The 19,788-nt window shown below is 52.6% G+C and overlaps 8 protein-coding genes across 8 annotated transcripts; 5 read left to right on the forward strand and 3 right to left on the reverse strand.

The window, feature by feature from the left end:
* Nucleotides 1-725: 725 nt before the first annotated feature.
* On the forward strand, nucleotides 726-2,555 carry LTS14_000552 (uncharacterized protein; the record flags this gene model as incomplete). The annotated part of the gene is made up of 5 exons (XM_064833265.1): nucleotides 726-1,124; nucleotides 1,179-1,620; nucleotides 1,677-1,849; nucleotides 1,898-2,141; nucleotides 2,200-2,555. 5 exons carry the CDS (start codon nucleotides 726-728, stop codon nucleotides 2,553-2,555), a joined length of 1,614 nt encoding a protein of 537 aa, XP_064699534.1.
* A 210-nt stretch (nucleotides 2,556-2,765) lies between these two features.
* On the reverse strand, nucleotides 2,766-3,540 carry LTS14_000553 (uncharacterized protein; the record flags this gene model as incomplete). Its single annotated transcript, XM_064833266.1, has 2 exons — nucleotides 2,766-3,266; nucleotides 3,358-3,540. 2 exons carry the CDS (start codon nucleotides 3,538-3,540, stop codon nucleotides 2,766-2,768), a joined length of 684 nt encoding a protein of 227 aa, XP_064699535.1.
* A 74-nt stretch (nucleotides 3,541-3,614) lies between these two features.
* Nucleotides 3,615-4,750, forward strand: LTS14_000554 (uncharacterized protein; the record flags this gene model as incomplete). The annotated part of the gene is made up of 2 exons (XM_064833267.1): nucleotides 3,615-3,782; nucleotides 3,830-4,750. The coding sequence occupies 2 exons, from the start codon at nucleotides 3,615-3,617 to the stop codon at nucleotides 4,748-4,750; spliced, it is 1,089 nt and encodes a 362-aa protein (XP_064699536.1).
* Nucleotides 4,751-6,411: 1,661 nt separating this feature from the next.
* Nucleotides 6,412-8,256, forward strand: MgPP2CL-1 (mgpp2cl-1, protein phosphatase 2C-like protein 1; the record flags this gene model as incomplete). Its single annotated transcript, XM_064833268.1, has 2 exons — nucleotides 6,412-7,764; nucleotides 7,816-8,256. 2 exons carry the CDS (start codon nucleotides 6,412-6,414, stop codon nucleotides 8,254-8,256), a joined length of 1,794 nt encoding a protein of 597 aa, XP_064699537.1.
* Nucleotides 8,257-8,709: 453 nt separating this feature from the next.
* SNF4 (AMP-activated serine/threonine-protein kinase regulatory subunit) lies at nucleotides 8,710-10,305 on the forward strand (the record flags this gene model as incomplete). The annotated part of the gene is made up of 4 exons (XM_064833269.1): nucleotides 8,710-9,180; nucleotides 9,255-9,378; nucleotides 9,445-10,061; nucleotides 10,114-10,305. The coding sequence occupies 4 exons, from the start codon at nucleotides 8,710-8,712 to the stop codon at nucleotides 10,303-10,305; spliced, it is 1,404 nt and encodes a 467-aa protein (XP_064699538.1).
* A 700-nt stretch (nucleotides 10,306-11,005) lies between these two features.
* On the forward strand, nucleotides 11,006-12,914 carry LTS14_000557 (uncharacterized protein; the record flags this gene model as incomplete). The annotated part of the gene is made up of 2 exons (XM_064833270.1): nucleotides 11,006-12,847; nucleotides 12,891-12,914. The coding sequence occupies 2 exons, from the start codon at nucleotides 11,006-11,008 to the stop codon at nucleotides 12,912-12,914; spliced, it is 1,866 nt and encodes a 621-aa protein (XP_064699539.1).
* A 1,156-nt stretch (nucleotides 12,915-14,070) lies between these two features.
* Nucleotides 14,071-15,070, reverse strand: LTS14_000558 (uncharacterized protein; the record flags this gene model as incomplete). Its single annotated transcript, XM_064833271.1, has 3 exons — nucleotides 14,071-14,537; nucleotides 14,594-14,713; nucleotides 14,776-15,070. The coding sequence occupies 3 exons, from the start codon at nucleotides 15,068-15,070 to the stop codon at nucleotides 14,071-14,073; spliced, it is 882 nt and encodes a 293-aa protein (XP_064699540.1).
* Nucleotides 15,071-15,700: 630 nt separating this feature from the next.
* On the reverse strand, nucleotides 15,701-17,228 carry LTS14_000559 (uncharacterized protein; the record flags this gene model as incomplete). The annotated part of the gene is made up of 4 exons (XM_064833272.1): nucleotides 15,701-15,743; nucleotides 15,794-16,289; nucleotides 16,392-16,835; nucleotides 16,892-17,228. The coding sequence occupies 4 exons, from the start codon at nucleotides 17,226-17,228 to the stop codon at nucleotides 15,701-15,703; spliced, it is 1,320 nt and encodes a 439-aa protein (XP_064699541.1).
* Nucleotides 17,229-19,788: the final 2,560 nt, after the last annotated feature.

The following is a 19,788-nucleotide window of genomic DNA, read 5'->3' on the forward strand; positions in this document are numbered from 1 at the left end:
TGACTCAACGTTATTGTCGATCAATATCGTAGAAGCGGCTGTGCCAATGAACGTAGAACGTCTCGGAGTAGTAAGGATATTTCTAAGGGACAACTTACAACACCGAGCCACACGACGACTTTCCAGCTTGGGCAGGACGATCCCACGCGAATCGGCAATCTGTCGTCTCCTTGCTTGGAAGCGGCACGGCAGTTGTGCATATTCGCGTATGCAAGAGAAGTTGAGATGGCGGCTACCTTCGCGACGTAGCCAAGGCCCACGCTACACGCGGTACGCAGTATACTGCAAGTTGTCTAGCTCCTCGTGGCATCCACCATGTGGCCATCACTCAAGTGGAGAACCAGAGATCGGCACCAATCGGCAACAATCATGATTGGTAGATCAGCTTATTGGGAGCCGGGGCCTACCCAGCGAGGGCGAGAAACGGCTCGCACAGTGATGAAGGCTAGCCACGTTTCGGACACAACGTCCTTGAATGCGCGATGGACGATCACCCTGGCGCAAACCATCAATAATAACGAGGACCCGTGAGATCCGCTCTATCCATCTAGGCGGCATTAGTATACTCGCCTACATGCTCGTCTCAGGATAGTCCAGGAACGTGCCCTGGCACTCGCTTTACGTCGAATATCTCCTACCCTTCATGCTTGCTGGTAGAGAGAAACCCATCAGTTCATTTGCTTTGTACGGTCGCTGAGAGAGAGCGCCGTTGTTCTGCTTGAAGGATGGAGTCTTATGAGCTGCGCCAGACTGGCGAGAAGGGTTTCGAGGAAAATAATGGAGCATTCTATGGCAACTCGCGCAACAGAAGCGACAAGGAGATCAACCACGATGCCACTGGCATGCACTCTGGTACTGAAGCAGACGCGGTCGATATGGCTCGTCTCGGACGCACCCAGGAGCTCCGTCGTAACTTCAAGTCGCTATCAGTCCTCGGCTTGAGTGTAACGACCATGGCGACTTGGTCAGCTCTGTTGTTGACGAATTTCTTCGTCATGGTCAATGGTGGTTTGGCAGGCGCAGTCTGGACGTATCTTGCATCGTGGATCTTCACATTCGCTCTCGCAGCATCACTCGCTGAGATGGCTTCTATGGCTCCAACATCTGGCGGGCAATATCATTGGGTGAGTGGAGGCAGTTTTGTACTGATGTAAGTCCTGCGCTGATGATGCGAACAGGTCTCAGAGTTTGCGCCTCGGTCACAGCAACGATTCCTCAGTTACATCACCGGATGGCTCGCAGCACTGGGCTGGCAAGCTTTGATCGCAACTACTGCATACTCAGCCGCTGTACTGATCCTGGTGATGGCATCCATCTACCACGAGAACTATGTACCTCAGAACTGGCATCAATCTCTCCTCATGATATTGATTGGTATACTTGCAACCTGCATGAATACATTCGGCGCTAAGCGACTACCGCTTCTGGAGGGTTTAATCTTCATATTGCACATCTTCGGCTGGTTCGCGATCATCATTGTCTTGTGGGTGTTGGCACCGAAGACAACCTCAAAGGATGTATTCGGCACATTTTCGAACTTTGGTGGATGGTCTAGCATTGGTACCGCGTGTTATGTCGGGTCAATCACGGCTACTGGATCCTTTGCTGGATCTGATGCAGGTAAGCAGAGTATGACAGCTAACTATATGAATACTTGTACTGATTTTGCTTCACAGCTGCGCATTTGAGTGAAGAGACTCGAGACGCCAGCAAGTCGGTGCCACGCATGATCGTCGGAACTGTCCTGATCAATGGCGCTATGGGCCTCGTCTTCATCATCACCTACTGCTATTGTATCACCAACATTGAGGCTCTCGTCAACTCAACTTCACCATTCCCATTCATCGATGTACGTCTGCCGAAGAACCGTTTCTAGATAAATGCTAATTCAGATCAGGTCTTCTTGGCCACCACGAACAGCAAGGTCGGTACTGTCTGCCTGATCGTCATTCCAATGGTTCTCAGTGTCTGTACCTGCTTGAACGCACTCGCTGCGGCCTCACGCCAAGCATGGGCACTGTCTCGTGATAACGCTTTACCATTCTCACCTTGGTTTCGAAAGGTCGTTGTCATCGGTACACCAATCCCAGTCAACTCGATCATGTTCTCGCTCGGCATTTTGGTTATCATTGCATTGATCAGTGAGTCTAATCGAGGACGTCGTAGATTTTATTGACTATCGTACTAACAACGATTCAGACATCGGGTCGACGGCAGCTCTCAACACCATCTTCGCCCTCCTCACAGGCGCCACTAGCTTTTCCTACGCCCTCTCGATCAGCTGTGTCATGATCAAGCGTCTTCGCCGTGAGCCTCTACCACCAGCTCGCTTCTCGCTGGGCAAGTTCGGCACACCCATCAACATGTTCGCCGTGGCCTACGTTATTGTGGCCGCCATAGCAAGCTTCTTCCCGGTCTTCAACGACCCCACGGCGACATCTATGAACTGGTCGATACTGATGTTTGGTGGCGTGTTCCTGATTGCAGTCTTGGACTACGCTGTCCGAGGACGAAAGCATTACGTGTCGCCTGTACAGCACGTCCACAAAATGTAGTCGTGTATATAGGATTTATAGAGAGTGTAAAGTATCAGTATATTGGGGAGGTGACGACCATCAAGTCGCGGTCTCCGATCAGCCCCAGACTCTCGAATGCGTGTGATGCGGGCAAGACGTCGAGTTATGTTGTTGAAATCTACTGCGTAGTCTTTGTCTAGTCTAAAAGGCGGCTTGCTAAAGCTACATCACAATAGCTCTAAAGTTATGTTATTTGCCCATTGTCAAGTATAATCGATCTCCAATATCGCCCAGACCAGGTTTAATCATGCCTTTCTCGTCAGTCTCAGCATCCATACCAGCAACCCATATCTCCACTCCTTTCGGCCAGAGCTCAGCAGCCCTCTTCAAGCCCTCTTCACTGGCTAATACGGCCAGACATATGATACGTGGCACACCCCAGTCTTTCAATGTATCAATAGCAGCACATACTGTCGACCCAGTAGCGATGATGGGGTCCACGATGATTGCCAGATCCATGCCTCCTGTATCGTCGGCAGTGCGGTATGGTGGAAGGTTATTGTAGTACTCGACCGCTTGCAGCGTGCTCTTGTCCCGGTACATCCCTAGGTGGTGGACTGTCACGGGAGCTGGCAGGAGAGACTGGACGGCATCGAGCATGCTCAAGCCTGATCGAAGGATTGGGACGAGGCTGATGTGTGAAGGCGAGATGTCTTCCACTGTGAACTCATAGCCGAGGGGTGACACGTCCTACACGTACATAACACATACTTATCAGCGATTGTTCACCTGTTTGTAGTGTCAGCCATATTCGGCTGGCAGAATTGGTGGGAAAGCTTACACTTCCTACTTGTTCCGTTGTGAAGCCATGTGCCAGTGCTTCACAGCTCACTATGGTCGATATCTCGTGCACCAAACGCTTCGTATCCGCAGCATTGGTTGACGAGGATCGTAGTTGGCTGAGCTTCGCCCTCAGACATGGATGGGTCGAGACATGTACGTTGCTTGGGAGTTTGATGGCCATGGTCTTAATCTGAGAACACGTCGACTGATACAACCTGGGACCGAGACTGCTATACCATCAATGAACCTTCAAGAATGTCTGAACAGTCGACAGATGCTGCTTGTTGCTGTTCGTTGATTGCTGGAGGGACCAAGCTCACAGCTATTGTGGGGCTTCGCGCAGACGAATATGGTATAGCAGACCTCGCCGGAACGTGCCAGACCGATCCGTCGCCGTCGCTGCACGATCAACCCTATCAAATGGTCAGACGGGAAGCAACAGGTTGTTCCTAGGATATCACCAACACTAGCCAGACCGCCGCGGACGTCTTTATAATGACGAGAGACTGCACATTTATGTTCCATCTATCATAGGAGGACATCATCCATGGACTATTCCGAACAGTCAAGACTTGACCCTCACTGCTGAGGTATCATCGTCTCGTGTTCATGACGAGATACTGAACCCTCAACAACCTGAGTCTCGGCATGAGTCTCGGCACAGCACATGCACCGTGTCTCGACGGCATTCATACTACGAGGCGCAGCGCACTGGACAGCGCCCACGGCCTCTCAGCAGCTCAAGCCAGACCACGACAAGAAGTAAAGGCAAACGAGCCAGCTACCAACAGCCTCGTGACTTCGACAACATCGGCGAGGTGAATCTCGCATCGAAGATAGATAGCAATGACTACGATGTCCTTGAGTTTGGTCAAGCAAGACCGCAGTCTATCGGCAATCTCGATGCCAATCTAGCAAGGGCTGGTGGCGAATCTGTTCGCCGAAGACCAAGCGGCAGGCAGACTCAATCTGGGTTGACGGAGGAAGCAATCCCGCCGCCGATCGCGCAGTCAAGGGAGCCACCTGGTACTTCTTCCACGACTGTTAAACCCAAGTCTCTTGAAGACGCCGAAGCAGGTGAAGCACATGATGCAGACGACGAGGACTCAAGATCTGGTGCACCGTCGCCTTTCGTCTCCCGAAGACCCGAAGACTTCGTTGCAAGTCATCAGGAAGCAGCCCCGTCCACACCTCGATGGCTGACTGAGCTATACACGATCTCATATCTTATATTCTTCTCGATACTAGGCACGCTAGCTAGACTGGGTTTGCAGTGGCTCACCTTCTACCCCAGAGCGCCGATAGTGACACCAGTAATATGGGCCAATTTCGCAGGCTCAATGTTCATGGGGTTTCTAGCAGAAGACCAGGGCTTATTCCGTGATGATTAGGCTGATTATTCCGCTGCTCGGGAGAGGGAAGGACAGGATCTGGCAGCTCTGCACAAGGCTGAACGTCTGAAGCGGAAGAAGGCTATCCCAATGTATATTGGTCTTGCGACCGTTTTCTGCGGCAGCTTGACCTCTTTCTCATCGTTCGCACGAGATTCTTTCATGGGCCTCTCAAACAATCTTCCAACGCCACTAAACCACCAGGCTGACTATAATGCTAATACCTTCACTACTGGGTCGTCTGCGAGTCGTCATGGTGGCTACTCCTTCGAAGCGTGGGCGGCTGTGGTGCTCACGACGCTAGCACTTTCACTAGGCGGGCTGATTGTGGGCGCACATCTTGCGCTTCCATTCGATCGAATTACACCGCGAATACATACACCAATCACGCGCCGTCTGGTAGACCCTCTTGTGGTGTTTCTAGGATTCGGCTGCTTGTTAGGTGCAGTCTTTCTGACTATCTGGCCACCGCACCAGACCTGGCGAGGCGAAGTCCTGTTTGCGCTTGTCTTTGCGCCGGCCGGATGCTTACTACGGTTCTACGCCAGCCAAAGGCTCAATGGCCTGGTCGTAGTCTTCCCGCTTGGCACGTTTACAGTAAACATGCTGGGCACAGCCATCGAAGGGATGTGTTATGATGTACAGCACGTTGGAGTAGGTGTCATGGGTATGACAGGAGGTGGCAGGATCGGCTGTCAGGTCTTGCATGGTGTCCAAGATGGTTTCTGTGGGTGTCCCACCACTGTCAGTAGTTGGGTGTCCGAGATAAATGGTTCGAAGAGACGGCATGGATATGTTTATGCATTCGCAAGCGTTGTTGGAGCGTTGTGTCTGACGGTCGTGATTATGGGGAGTGTGAGATGGAATGTAGGCTACAGTACACCTGTGTGTGACGTAGGATACCCAAACAAGATCTATGGCTAGGTATGAGCTCCTCGTCGCCTCAAGGCATCAAGTTATTGCCTGGCGATCTGTGTTCATTGCTTCGTCAAGCGAGACCTTTCTCCACACTGTCTATCTGCTGCACCTTGAGCCGTCTCGCGACAACGTAGCCACCACACAACTTGTGTCCTGCAACTACCAATCCACTGCTGCCGCTGCTCGCCGCTGTCGTCTTTTCGAGTCTGCATATTACTAATTGCGGACTTATAGCAGACCTCACGTGCTCTTCTACGTGGAATCGGCCCTTCGGCTGCGATATATCCGATCGTGCGGCACGCACGTCACCCGTCACTGGCCACCACCCCCACTTGTGCACTGGAGGAGTTCGCAGTCCAGGCTGGCATAACGTTGCCGTACCTGAATCTACAACAATATCGCGGGTTTAACTACACGATCAGCACCCACGAGAGACTGAGACTGGGAAGTGCTCATAGCCGACTTGCTGGGTGGCCTTTGTGATACTCGGAGCACACATTCCGTAAGCGGCCTTCTTTGCTTTCCGCTGCGCCTGCTTGCTGGGACAACACTCTTCTTTGAGCAAGCAAGTACGGCCTCGATTTTGCGGTGAAGTGCTAATAATGTCCTGATTGCAGATATAGTCTCCAAGAACGGAAGCTACGACCGAACTTCATCTGCCCACCTCGGCACAAGCGCGACACTCGCACATCCACATCAACCCGCCCTCGAGACGAAGCGAGCTGTAACGTGGCCTTACATACATGAGCAGCAGCGAACCGAAGCCAGGCCAGAATCTGGCCGGGAGCAAGAGACGCAGTCTCTCCGGTCAGGGAGGCTTGCTGAACAGAATGTTCGGCAGCTCCAACCCGAAGGACAACAATAACGTTCCCGTATCAGCCGTCGAGATCAGCCAGAGTGACGGCACGCAGAGTAGTCCGAGTGCATCTCAAAATCCTATGGGAGCGGTTGAGGAGAGCAAAGACGAGACTCCAGGTGATATGCGAAGTCCCACGAGGACATCTACCGATATGTCGAGCGCCGAGAAGAAACGCAGAAGTAGTGGTGTTGGCCGAGCTCGCGATTTATTCAGCAGCGCGAAGCAATCGTTGCGAGACGGTCTCAGTAACTCATCGCCTGAGCAGAGCCGTGCGGACAGGACGCCCCAGACGCCTATGCAGAAGCTGGCGAAGACCGATCCGGCGCTTGGTGTGCTGCAAGGCTCGGCTAACAACTCTGCTGGCGAGTCTGTACCCGGACCACGATCCACATTCCGTGTGGGTGTGACCGAGGACAAGAACAAGAAGTGCCGCCGAACGATGGAGGACACTCATGCTTTCCTCTACAACTTCCTGAGCACCCCGGCGCCATTACTCGGCTCGGAAGCATCGAATAAGAACCGCAGCTCTCTTGAGACTGGATCTGTGCTGTCCAACACTAGCAGTCAGGACGTGGTAGAAACAGACAACGGCTACTTCGCCGTCTTCGACGGACATGCGGGTACCTTCGCAGCAGATTGGTGCGGTAAGAAGGTACATCTCCTGCTGGAAGAGGTCATCCGCAAACATCCGAACAGTCCTATTCCGGAGCTTCTAGATATGACCTTTACGTCTGTTGATCAGCAGCTGGAAAAGTTGCCCCTTAAAAATAGTGGTTGCACTGCCGCTGTCGCAGTCCTGCGCTGGGAGGACCGGATACCGAACTCGCAGTCTGCTACAGGGTCAACTGCTATTGCGCCTGCTGCAGCTGCCGCGGTCGACTCTGATAAACCTGCTGACGGTTCAGAAGTTGGTGCGACGGAGACAAAGCTTCGTCAAGCTGCGACACGCCAGCGTGTGCTCTACACTGCAAACGTGGGCGACGCACGTATTGTCTTGTGCCGTAATGGCAAGGCTTTGCGATTATCCTACGACCACAAGGGCAGCGACGAGAATGAAGGCAAACGAATTGCTGGCGCGGGTGGCTTGATCTTGAACAACCGTGTGAACGGCGTGCTTGCGGTAACTCGTGCGCTTGGCGATGCATACATGAAGGATCTGGTCACTGGGCATCCTTACACAACTGAGACTGTTATCCAGCCCGACATCGATGAGTTCCTCATCTTGGCTTGCGATGGCGTAAGTGAAAACTACCGAACGAGAACTGGATCGTACTAACTTTGTGTACAGCTCTGGGATGTCTGCACGGACCAAGAAGCTGTCGACCTTGTCCGCCATACACAAGACCCACAGCATGCGTCGAAACAGCTTGTCGAGCACGCACTGGCCCGCTTTTCCACCGATAACCTCTCCTGTATGATGGTCCGCTTTGACAGCAAAGCAGTGCAGCAGACGGTGGCCCGTGAAGTCGAGCCCATCGGTGTCGAAGGCGACCCAGCGACAAAGAGGGGTGGAGTCAGTGAAGCTGAGGCTCTCGTGGCTGAAAGTCAGCACCAGCTTGAAGCTAGCGGAGAGAAGCTTGACCATATCCCGACCAAGGAGTTGATGGAGGGTCATGAGCAGGGTGTCGTTGAGCCGGGTCCTGAGTTGAATCCCGAGGCCTTGCAGAAGGCTAGGAAAGATGGCGGTGCGCCGGTGGCGGAGGGTAGCCTAGAGGATGGCAGTAATTGATCTGGAGATAGATCTGGTACTATATGGTGGTACGCCGTGATTACTACAGTATGGTTGGGTGAAAGGGTCTTTCTACTCGGTGTTGACGGCGCACCCTGCCTAGGGTCAGATAGCAATGTGGTACTGAAGAGACGGTATAACCGTATGTTGTGCGCCCGATAAAGCACGTGAGGCGAGTCTCAAGTAACTGCATATCACCACATTCTGTGCAGCATTGGCTGTCACATATATCCCATTTCACTTCCAATGGCTATCACTGAATATGACGCCAGCCCACGTGCCAACGACCCCACAACCCCGCATCACTCTGCCCAAAGTGTCCAAAAATGACGGATATGGATTGTGGGCGGAAGTCGCACCTCAACAGATCTGGCTTATCGGATGACCGTCTGAACAATCTGCCAAGCATATCGATATACATGTCTGCGGACAGACGCACAAGAACAGGCGGCCATGTCAGATGACGCATCGAAAGCAGGCGATGTGAGGGGCAGCGAAGGAGAAGAAGATCATGCGACAGGGAACGCCTCTTCCGCTGCTAAGGTTCATGACAACGCTAGCCATGCAGAACATGTCTTGCCTGCTTCCCACAACGTCCTCAATGATGATGCTCCTTGTCCTCCCCAGCCGAAAGATACGCCTGTTACCGAACAGGGCAGCCCGTCTCCGACTACTTCTCCAAAGGGTGTAGCTGGATCAGTAGCGATACCGACGCCCACGCTTACAGAAGCGCATCCCACGTCCGCTGCTGCTGGACCACCGAAATTCGTCGCGCCGTCTTCTTATTTGCGACCTTTGTCATCACGTGGACAACAGCCCGCCGAAGCTGCGACTGCGATAGAGACCGGCTCGAGGCCGGGAAGTTCACAGCGTGGGAGTGGGCAGATGAGCTCGCCGTTGGATCGGGAGCAGCTTGAGGGTCTGGTGAGTGGTAGTATGCGAGAGGACATGCTGTGGAGAGATGTGTTGGCTGACGGGATGGTTGTGTGAGAATCTAGCGTGCCATTCGTGCCTTCCTCAAAGTGCGCACGAGCTACGATGTCCTACCCCTCAGCTACCGACTCATCGTCTTCGACACTTCATTGCTAGTCAAGAAGAGTCTGAATATCCTCACCCAGCAAGGTATGTCCTCTTTTCATCCAACGCACGTGATTGATCAGAACAACATGATGACAGTATGTTCTACAGGCATCGTCTCAGCCCCACTCTGGGATAGCAAAACCTCCACCTTTGCCGGCCTCCTCACTACCTCCGACTACATCAATGTAGTCCAATACTACTGGCAGAACCCAGACGCCCTAGCCCAAGTCGACCAGTTCAAGCTTAACAGTCTCCGCGAAATCGAACGAGCTATCGGCGTCACGCCCCTCGAAACCGTCTCCATTCACCCCAATAAACCGCTCTATGAAGCCTGTAGACGCATGCTCGAGTCCCGCGCACGAAGAATCCCACTTGTAGACGTAGACGACGAGACAAGGAGGGAGATGGTGGTGAGCGTGGTGACACAATACAGGATCCTAAAATTCGTGTCGGTGAATGTGAAAGAGACGCAGATGCTGAGGAAGCCTTTGCGGGATATTGCGTGTGGGACGTTCACAGATATCACGACGGCGAGGATGGATACGCCGGTTATGGATGTGATTCATCAGCTGGTTAAGAGAAATATCTCGTGCGTGCCGATTCTGGATAAGGAGGGGACGGTGTTGAACGTTTTCGAGGCGGTGGATGTGATTTCTTTGATCAAGGGCGGGGACTATGATAATTTGAATCTGAGCGCTGGGAAGGCGTTGACGATGAGGTCGGAGGTGAGCCGAGATTTGTTGTCTGAGGTGGTGGTTCATCTGACGTATGTTGTAGGACTTTCCCGGCATCTACACCTGCACCCTCAGCGATCGGCTCGATACCATCTTCGACACGATACGGAAGTCGCGGGTTCACCGATTGGTGGTCATCGACGAGCGGAATAAGCTGAAAGGCGTGCTGTCGTTGAGCGATATCTTGGATTACACTCTTAACAGTCCGCTGGACGAGGATCATGATGATAAGTAGTGGAGTGGGTTAGATGGTGGATAGATGTTTTTGGGAAGGAAGGTGGTGCGATGATAGATGAGATGAACATGATACCCTTCCAGGCTTCCACAGTCTGGAGATATGTATGTATAGTAGAGGCTGAACAATACATGGACCTAACATGACCTGCCTGTTGTGCAGTTTGATCCTCGCCAGTGGATGTGATTCCCCGCCAGTCGGGTCAACATGGAGCATAGAACTGGGAGCCAACACGTCTGCGACGCGCTTTGGGTGGACGGGTGACAGGAGTCCGGTCAACACAGAGCATGCAATTGGGGGCCAACACATCTGCGACGCGCTTTGAATGGACGGATGACAGCAGCCGCCGCCAACAAGCGAAATAAGTGCACGTCGAACGACGGGGCTGCGCCTGATGAAACCAGCCGTGAGGCCACTCGTCTATAAGTCACGAGGAAGACCAGTGGATGCTGGGAAGTCATTAGCGCTACACAGACTATGACGCAGCTATACCATCGCCGCGTGGGACTGTATCGCCGCGTTGACAAGAGGCTGCACCGATGTCGAACCTGTCTCAATGTGTACTACATGTCTCGCCTGTCTTCAAGAAATCGCAGCGGAAGAAGAAGCCCCTTACTATCTCGGCAACGACCAATTTCGCCATCACAGATCGCTGCAAGCTTGTGGGCAGGCTGTCCAGCATGGGTGTCCGCTTTGCGTTATGCTCTGGAAAAGGCTGGAGGAGAGTTGTCCCGGCGATCTGGCTTCGACTGAAGGCCGCACCCAGGATCTACAGGTCGTGGAGTATTGTGTCGTTGGTGGCCAGACAGTAGACGAGGGCCCGTGGACTGTGGGCATGAGCTTTACGGAAGAAGCTGTCTCTCTCCTTTCGAGGGGCAAGGTCAATACGAAGATCTCGGTCCATCTAGCCTTTAGACCTCACACCTCTGTACGAGCGCCCACTACCTATGTCATGGATGCCGGTGGAGGCTGGTTGGCTCATGAGGTTGTCTCGAGTGTCCCCATGGCTTCCTTTACTGGAAACGATAGTGTACTGGAGCTTGCTTCTAGGTGGCTTGAAGAACGTTCTTCGGACCATGAAGATTGTCTGAATGACGAGCTTGACGGCTGGTGGATGCCAATGCGATTGATCGAGATCAAGTCCGTTTCGGACTCGGGCTACTGCTTTCGCTCCGTGAGCCCTCCCAGTGATATGGTACCCGCGCAAAGATACCTCACTCTCAGCTATAGATGGGGTCGCTCAGATTGCCTCCGGCTCACAAAATCCACGCTATTCGCGCTAAGCAGTTGGACCGACGCTCAAGCGCTTCCCAAGACTTTGAGGGACGCCCTGGTCGTATGCTCATATCTTAAAAGTTCCTATATCTGGATCGATCGGCTCTGCATCATTCAAGACGACCCGCAAGACTGGATGAGCCAAGCGGCACAGATGGGCAAGATATACGCGCGCGCATTCTGCAACCTTGCTGCCGATGCAAGCGAGAATGACAATGGAGTTCTGTTCCGAGATAGGAATCCGCCAGACCTAGCCTTGCTGCACTATTATCGTAAGGGACGTCTAGGCCGGATCGTAAACTCTGCCCTCCTTGATTCCTCGCTATGGGACAGCAGAGTCACAACCGCACCCCTCAATCAGCGGGCCTGGGTCCTCCGAGAGCGCTTCCTGTCGCGCAGGACGCTCCATTTCAGTAAGGACCAGCTTCTTTGGGCGTGTCGTGGTATGACAGCTACGGAGACGTTTCGAAAGGGCCTACAACTCGACGGAGTCACCAAGCGGATAGGATTATTCCAGTATCCACGATACTGGGCGCCGGAATGGCAGGAGAAGAGTTGCGTCAACCGGTGCTCCATCTGTTGTAGCTGGTATGGAGATCTTGTGAGTCCGTTCACATCGGCTAGCATAACCTATGCCGATGATAGGCCTCTGGCTTTCGAGGGCATTGGCAAGATGGTTAGTGAGAGCATAAAGGACACTTATGTGGCTGGCATGCTTCTGGGCCACTTGCGCAAACAACTTCTCTGGGCAGCGATACAACTTCCAGACAGCCAAGCCGGTCTCCCTACTGCTGCGCAGAAGCAATCTGGCCGAGAGTTTCCGAGCTTCTCATGGCTGTCACTGGACTGTGGAATCCGTCACATCGGCTACAACTTCAGGCCGGAGAAACCATATTTGTATGAAGTGCGCAAGGTTGACGTTGGCCCACTCGCATTAGTAGACGGTCAGCTTCGACAAACCGGACGCCTACAGCTCCATGGCTTCCTCATACCAATACGCCTGACACACGTCGTCGACAGGGCAGGTAATGATTCCTGGAATCTTGAGAAGCCCAGTTCAGAATTCCGCACAGACTTTGCAGCATCCGCAGCTCGGTGTTGGGAGGAGAATGAAGGGTCCCCCTTCCTTCCATTCATGTATCCAGACTGGACTCGTCGCAGCTTGCCACTTTCCAGTCGAGCCGCTGAGCATCGCCTGATGCTGGCAGCGTTCGAAGTCTGGACCGTGCATTTCTTGATCTTGGAGGAGAGCGATCTGGAGAAAGGAGTATGTCGGAGGACGGGCATTTGTGGGTTAAATTCTCGCACAGACCGACATCTCCTTGAGGCGCTAGGCATACATGGGCCCACGGAGACTGAAATAGAAGGACATACGCTTACTCGGAGTTCGATCACGGTAGTATAGGATGATGCAGGACACGAGAGTGACTCGGAGGCAACGGCAGCTGATACATGTACTCAGAGTTTAGGTAGATACAATAGAACTGTTCACCTCCATCGAGTTTGCGTGTGAAACGGCATTGGAACATTGAAATTGTTGCAAGACCCGTAACTTGGTGAGCATATGATCGGGCGGTACCTAGACTCGACCAGGGAGGCTCCCGACAGCGTGCCTTCCCACAAGGGCGTCTACAGTGCGCCCAGTTGTCTCGGTTCCTTGCGGCCCATCGAGAATACTCTTCGACATGCAAAGGTCCAGAGCGAACGAGCTGCAACAAGGCGTCTAACAGAAGTGAACAACAGTGACAGATAATGGATGCCAACTAGTGACATTCGAAATGGAAAGATTGGGCTTCTCGATTTCAGCTGTGTACCATTGGCGGTCATGGCAGATAATCTCCTCGGCTTCCGATTGAAAGTGGGAGGATAGTTCGGTATCCAGCGTAAGTTATTCGGATAATTCAGTAGTTCCATTGGCCAAATTGCTCTCGGGATGTTGTAGCCCTTGTCGAACATCAGCAGAGATGGTGTTGGGTATGTCCGCCTAACCAGAAGCGATAGAGTCTGCCGGTTCAGAGCTTACCTGGGATCATCGCTTGCAGTCCTCGTTGTACACCGAACATCTCGAGGTCGTTTTAACTCATAGGCGGAGAAGTGACAAAGCGATGTCGGCACTGCCTGGGAGTCTTGCATGCCTGTATCATATCTTTGGCGATGCTTGTTGCTTTGTTTCCAGCTCTAAGCTGGAATCTCCAAGATCAATTCCAGATCTCAGCGGGAGTTTCAGAGATCATTTCCGGCTCTCATCAGGAATTCCAGAGATCATCTTCGGCTCTCAGCAGGATTTCTGATCTTCGATTCTAGACCTTAGCTTTAATATCATCGTACAAGACTTGCCATACCAGCCAATCGCTCATTCACATCAATCCAGTATTTGAGCCCTTGCGCGAGACAGTAGACATGCTTATATTGCCCAACTCAGCTAATTCACCTGTCGAGTCACACATCGCCGTCTATCTGGCAAAATCGTGCTACAAGTTGCCCGGCGCTTCAGTACTTCACCGAGAGCAGCTCGTCAGTCATCTGGTCCGCTTGGCCCATGAAGATGCTAATATGACCCTGTCCAGGCTGCAAATGCTTGGTTAAGTACTTCTCCGGTATGTGCTCCACGAGCCATCTCCCGTGAGAGTACGGCACCATAAGATCCGCATCGCCATGATACAGAAACACAGGACATTTGACCTCACTCACGTCAAAGCCCCACGGCGTGATAAACGCCAGGTCGTCATCGATCCAACCATCAGCGCCGTGCTTCAAGCCCTCCTTGAACGAGTCCACTGTCTCCTGCCCAAGCTCATCGTCCTTGAGTAGTACTTCTCTGTCGACATCAGGAAGGATGGTGGCCATGATCTCTGTCAGATCTTTGACGTCGGCTGTAAGCATATCTTTGCGCTGGTCCTCCACGAATTTGCGGACTGCGTCTTCGCCTTGTAACGAAGCATTTGTTTCGTCGATGTCTGTGATTTCGTCAGTTTCGGATTATGCCTTGGGTACACTCGTATCTGCCACTCACTGTCCTGACCTTGCCCAGCCATCCAGTCTAAGCCGTCGGCATCATATGGTGCAACACCTGCTACGTGTAGAACTGCAACGCAGCCTTTGAGCCTCGCAGCACAAGCTAATGCGTGCGGTCCTGTTGGACGCTCGCCATTAGCCCGTGATCTTCATGTCGCCTTTGCATTCCATACGACTTACCACCGCCACTCCAGCCACCAACATAGCACTTCTCGTGTCCCAACTCCTTTAGCAGTGCCTCGACAACAGCGGCTTCGTCGACGATCTTTCGTCCCTTTCGTCGTGTAGAGCTACCATACCCAGCTCGGGAGAAGGTGATGAGCTTCAACCGTTTTGCCTCACAGACTCGTGCTAGACTTGGAATGACGGTACGAGCACCAGGTGTGCCGTGTAGCCAAACCAGAGGAAAGCCATCCTTTGCGCCAGATATCTCGATGTCCAGCACGTCGCCTGATGGTAATTTTATTTGATCCATCATGGCGACCCTTTGCTTAAGGCGAAGCGAAAACTTCTGCAGTCTTTACTCGTTAGGTTCTGTGGAAGTGCAATAGACGACGAACAGCCAAGCCTTTATGTAGCGATGCTTGCAGTTGGGAGCTGTTTGGTACCTGCCTAATTCAGGCGAAGGCCGAAGCGCTAGCCCGACGCCACTTTGATCGATCAACTGCAAATGTGAGTCAGAGCGTGATCGCATACGGGCAATAGCAAAGGCTGAAGGTTTGCTTGACGACATTATTGGCTGGCTCGGCTATCGTCTCATATTCTGCTCGACGTACGGCGTTCGGGTATCTATGGTGCCGGACTTCAGAATAGCGGGATGTTCGGATAGGCCTGGTGCGTGTAATGCACAGTAGGTGCAAAAGAGATATGGAGGAAAGGGGAGAGATCATCTTGGGATTTGTGGAATCACGGTCATAGTTGTGTACAGGACGAAAAATGAGGTTGCAGAAAGTAATAAAGAGACGTCCGCAGTCAAGGAATCAGGTTGTTTTCTTGTTGATGCCATACACATTGATTAATCGTTATTTACAGATCATGAACATGGGAGCACGATAGTATGACAGTGTCTAGCCTCAAGGTCATTATCCCCATCCGTGTCAGTTATCTAGAGACCGAAACAGTTGGCGTAGTAGGTGACGGTGGCAGCCCTGTCAAATGTCAGAACGGTCCTCATGCCAAAGCACATGTGGTAGCTCACCAGTCAGCGAAGATGCGAGTAGCACCGACTTGCTGCGCGATCACATCGATCACAGTGTATTCATCGCCATCGTTGTTGATCAAGTTATTCACACCAGTATAGTAGTATCCACCACCCTGGATCTCCAATGGACCCGAGCGATCGAACGACCAGGTGATGATTTCGAGGCCAGCCTTCTTGGCTGCGATTGCATAAGATGACGGCACGATCTTGCCGGTAGCGTTGTCTGCTGTCACAAGCTGCCAGATAGATGGTGAGATAATCTTGACGCCCTTCGCTGCCAGACCCGGGAGCGAGGCGACAGCCACATCGTAGCCATCAGCGGTCAAATCCGCGCGCTCGTCGAGGTAGATGGCCTGTACACCGAAGGAGTCGTCGTTCGCTAACCAGTAGAAGATGTCATCCGGCAGGAAAGACTGGAGCCACACGCGGTTTGCGGCAATTTTCATCTCGTTGAAAGTGTCCACGATCTGCTGGGCAAAGTCCTGTTGCGTGTCTGCAGCCGTTCGGTCAGTCTATTCCTTCGTCTACATGGGAAGAAGTAGAGGACAGAACGAAGCAAGCATCGTCTGCATTTTCACTGCACCGGGCTACTCACAATTTCCTTGGAATGGCATGGGAATCTGGGGAGTCTTCGCCTCTGCTGTGAAATTGACACCAAAGCTGTCGACGAGAGTAATCTGGTCCTTGAGTGACATAGGCTCGGCACAGGAGTAGGAATACATATTCGTCCTCCAGTCGGGTGTTGTCCCGATCCGACCGAAGTTGGGAGTGGTCGTCGTGCTGACGTTGAGGGCATTGAAAGTAGTGGCTTCCATCTCAGCGCATAAAGACTTGAATTCCTTGAGTGTGATGTCAGATGTGCAGCAAGTTGCACTGGCAGGAGTGTTGGTTGTGGCATTGTATGGGACAAAAGGCTTGGAGCACTTCGCCGCAAGGTCTGGATGGGCAAGGATGTTGGTGGTATACTGAAGATCGCAGTTGCTGTGGCGGCACACGAGTTCGCGGTCGGACGTGAAGGATACATCGCATTCGATGATGCCTTGGCAGAATTAGCACCAGTATGTAGCTTTCAGTGTAGCCTTCGGAAGGACATACCAGCTCCCATGCGGGCTGCAGCAACATAGCCTTGTCGAGAGTGCTCTGGGAACATCAACGGTGCTCCACGGTGGGAGATCGAGAACGTAGAAGTCTTGAAAGGTCCTTCGGAGCAGGACTCGAGCTTGTCCTTCAGAGGACCAGGATCCATGTTGTTGACGAGATAGTAGGGCCTAGGACCGAGCTGTACGTTTATGCCACTGCTCTGGCCGGCATTGTTGTTGCTACCGCCCCATTGAGGCTTGGGTCCACCCCACCACTGGGGACCCCATGGAGCAGCAGTGGTGGAACCGATGGTCAAGCTCGCAGCGAGGATGGAGGAGAATGAAGACATCATTTTTGCTTTCTATGGCTACCGAGGCGAGGGTCGAGAGAGCACAATCATCGCATGGATGCTGGGGTCATGGCTTTTTATGTGCATTGTGTTGCGGCTCGCCCATGGTCGACACGGATCTTACATCCTGCACTGTTCCTGCAGCAGTTCCACGATGGGTTGGACTCCAAGATACTCGTGCTCCGAGCAGAACCATTGACTGGATGTATCTTCCAGCTGTGGCTGGATTGAGTGTAACATGACGGACGCCCAGGAAGCCAAGCACAGCTTTTTTCCAGATGCAGAGTTGGCGGCTGGGCAGCGGCCAGGATGGCGATCCCACGTGTTGGGGATTCTGTCAGCATTGCATATCTGCACGAAGAAGGATTGAGTGCAGTACTTCAGATGGGAAGCTCAGAAGTCCACACGAAGACATGAGAGGTCGTAGATTCAGACACGTGACTATCGCGGCAGCTTCGTGATTGCCATGCTGTTGTTGCACTATCGGCTTCCACTTTAGGTTGAAGAACCAAACCCGTCTCGCGCAAACACAATCATCTTTCGCCGTTGCGGCGGTAGCCCTGGAGATGATGTCGCAAGTTCTCGCTGGGATGTCATGGGAATGATTAGACAAGGTCGACTTTGATAATGCAAAACCACAAGGAGCTGCTCGAAGACATATCAACTATGGTGCTACCGGGTGAGGCCTATGTACTGTGTCCCCAGCAGACACCCGCAGATAAACGCTCCTAGTCGTCAGCCGCACTATCAAGTGAACGACAGCGGCTCGAGAAGCAATCGGTACCCCGAGCGGAGAGCATACAAAATAAACTTGTTCTGCTGCCCTCATTAAGTCCACACTGCACACCAAGACGAATTAAAAAGCCGTTCAATATCCCATGGACGTTTGCGATGCTATCTCGAGGACTACCGCCGTGAGATCGAGTGGCAATCGTGTTCCCATGAGATGATGGTCGCTTTGGGGTCATAGTCGGAATGATAAACTCTTAGTATCACATCCCCAGGGAAAGTTGCGATGCTATCTCGAGGACTACTACCGTGATATTGAGTGGCGATCGTGTTTGCGCGACAAACTCATTTTTGGCTGTGGAGTACCACCGCGATCAGGGCGCACGATACTTCGAACGCCTCCGAGAGGTCACCACATGCCTTATCCAACACAGCCAACTATGGCACGAGGCATACACGCCATTCTAGAAAATGGGTGTCGACAGTCTCGTGTCCACGGTCGGTCAGCATGCCACATCAACTTTTCGCGAGCTCCCCTCATCACTACCATTCAATTAGACGCCTAAACTATTCGCGAGTGCTGGAGTGCATGAACCACTGCTTGCTAGGCCTGCAACGACTGACATAATGATCACAGGCTTCTCTCGCAAAGAAACCCGATGATGTCCCTCTGAACGATCGTGCCGGATGTTTTCTGCTTGTAGCTTGTGACGAAAGTACGATCATATTACGCTGCGATCACGTATCGAACATAAAAACCAAGCATATCTTCACGGTCTGTAGAGGGATCCATCGGGCAATTGCACTCGGCGATGCAACAAATATGGAGAAGGAGATGTGGAGCAGGAGCGTTATGCCCTATCGGTTGGACCTTGCTTTCAACACAGACGAGGACTGGGAAGGCACGCGAAAGGTCATCAGTACATTCTTTACACTCGGCACGAAAAGCTCCGCGTGCGAGAATGCAACCTCATCAGATGACCAGACATCGACAGTGCCTCCTCGCATCATTAGTTGCAATGACGAGATACCATTCACCCAAGAACCGCACCACCATAGTACACCCACATCCGCAGCAGAGCAGTCCTTCTCGTGTGACATCGACAGCTGCACCTTCCAAATGCCAGCTGGAACCCACTCTGCCAAGATGCGTGTGGACACATCATATCACGCAGTCATCAAAGCAAATATGAATGCCTCTTACTGTAGTGCAAGGTTCAGACACCACAACGGGCTGGAACAGACACGAATATGAGGAGGTTCGATGCACGACTGGTTCAAAAGCTTGTTACCTGGCGTCTGATTGCTCTTTCACGAGTGACAGGCACAGATTGCTCAATGATAAACCGACTTCTCACGACCTCTGCACAAACTGCCACAACATCCTCACCCTCACCGAAGATGAGATCAGGACTCATGGCTTTTACGGCCATTTTGCAGTGCACTTGGAAGTGTGCCAGCAACGTACACGAGAAACGGAAAAAAGGATTCCTCCCGACGAGGGCTGTGCTCATACCAACGAAGGCATCTGTGATGTAACACAAGATTGCAATCTCGCTGGGATGACGAGGAGACTGCGACGCACACGCTGCGCTACCACGACAACTGCCTGGGTTGTGATGACACCCTTACCTTCATCGAGGACGAGATCCGACATCGTGGCTTCTAGGACCTCCGTGTCGCACATTCGCAAGTCTGACAGAAAGTGGACTCGGATACCGACGAACAGACACTTGTCGGGGAAGGTTTCTCTTCGATGGAGATCAGGGACCACGAGTGTCTAGTGCCACCCTGCTTTTTCTCTGGGAACAGCAGCAATGTCAAGAATCACATG

The sequence above is a fragment of the Recurvomyces mirabilis genome, assembly GCF_035927965.1.
Source record: "Recurvomyces mirabilis strain CCFEE 5264 chromosome Unknown scaffold_1, whole genome shotgun sequence".
Lineage (NCBI taxonomy): Eukaryota > Fungi > Ascomycota > Dothideomycetes > Mycosphaerellales > Teratosphaeriaceae > Recurvomyces > Recurvomyces mirabilis.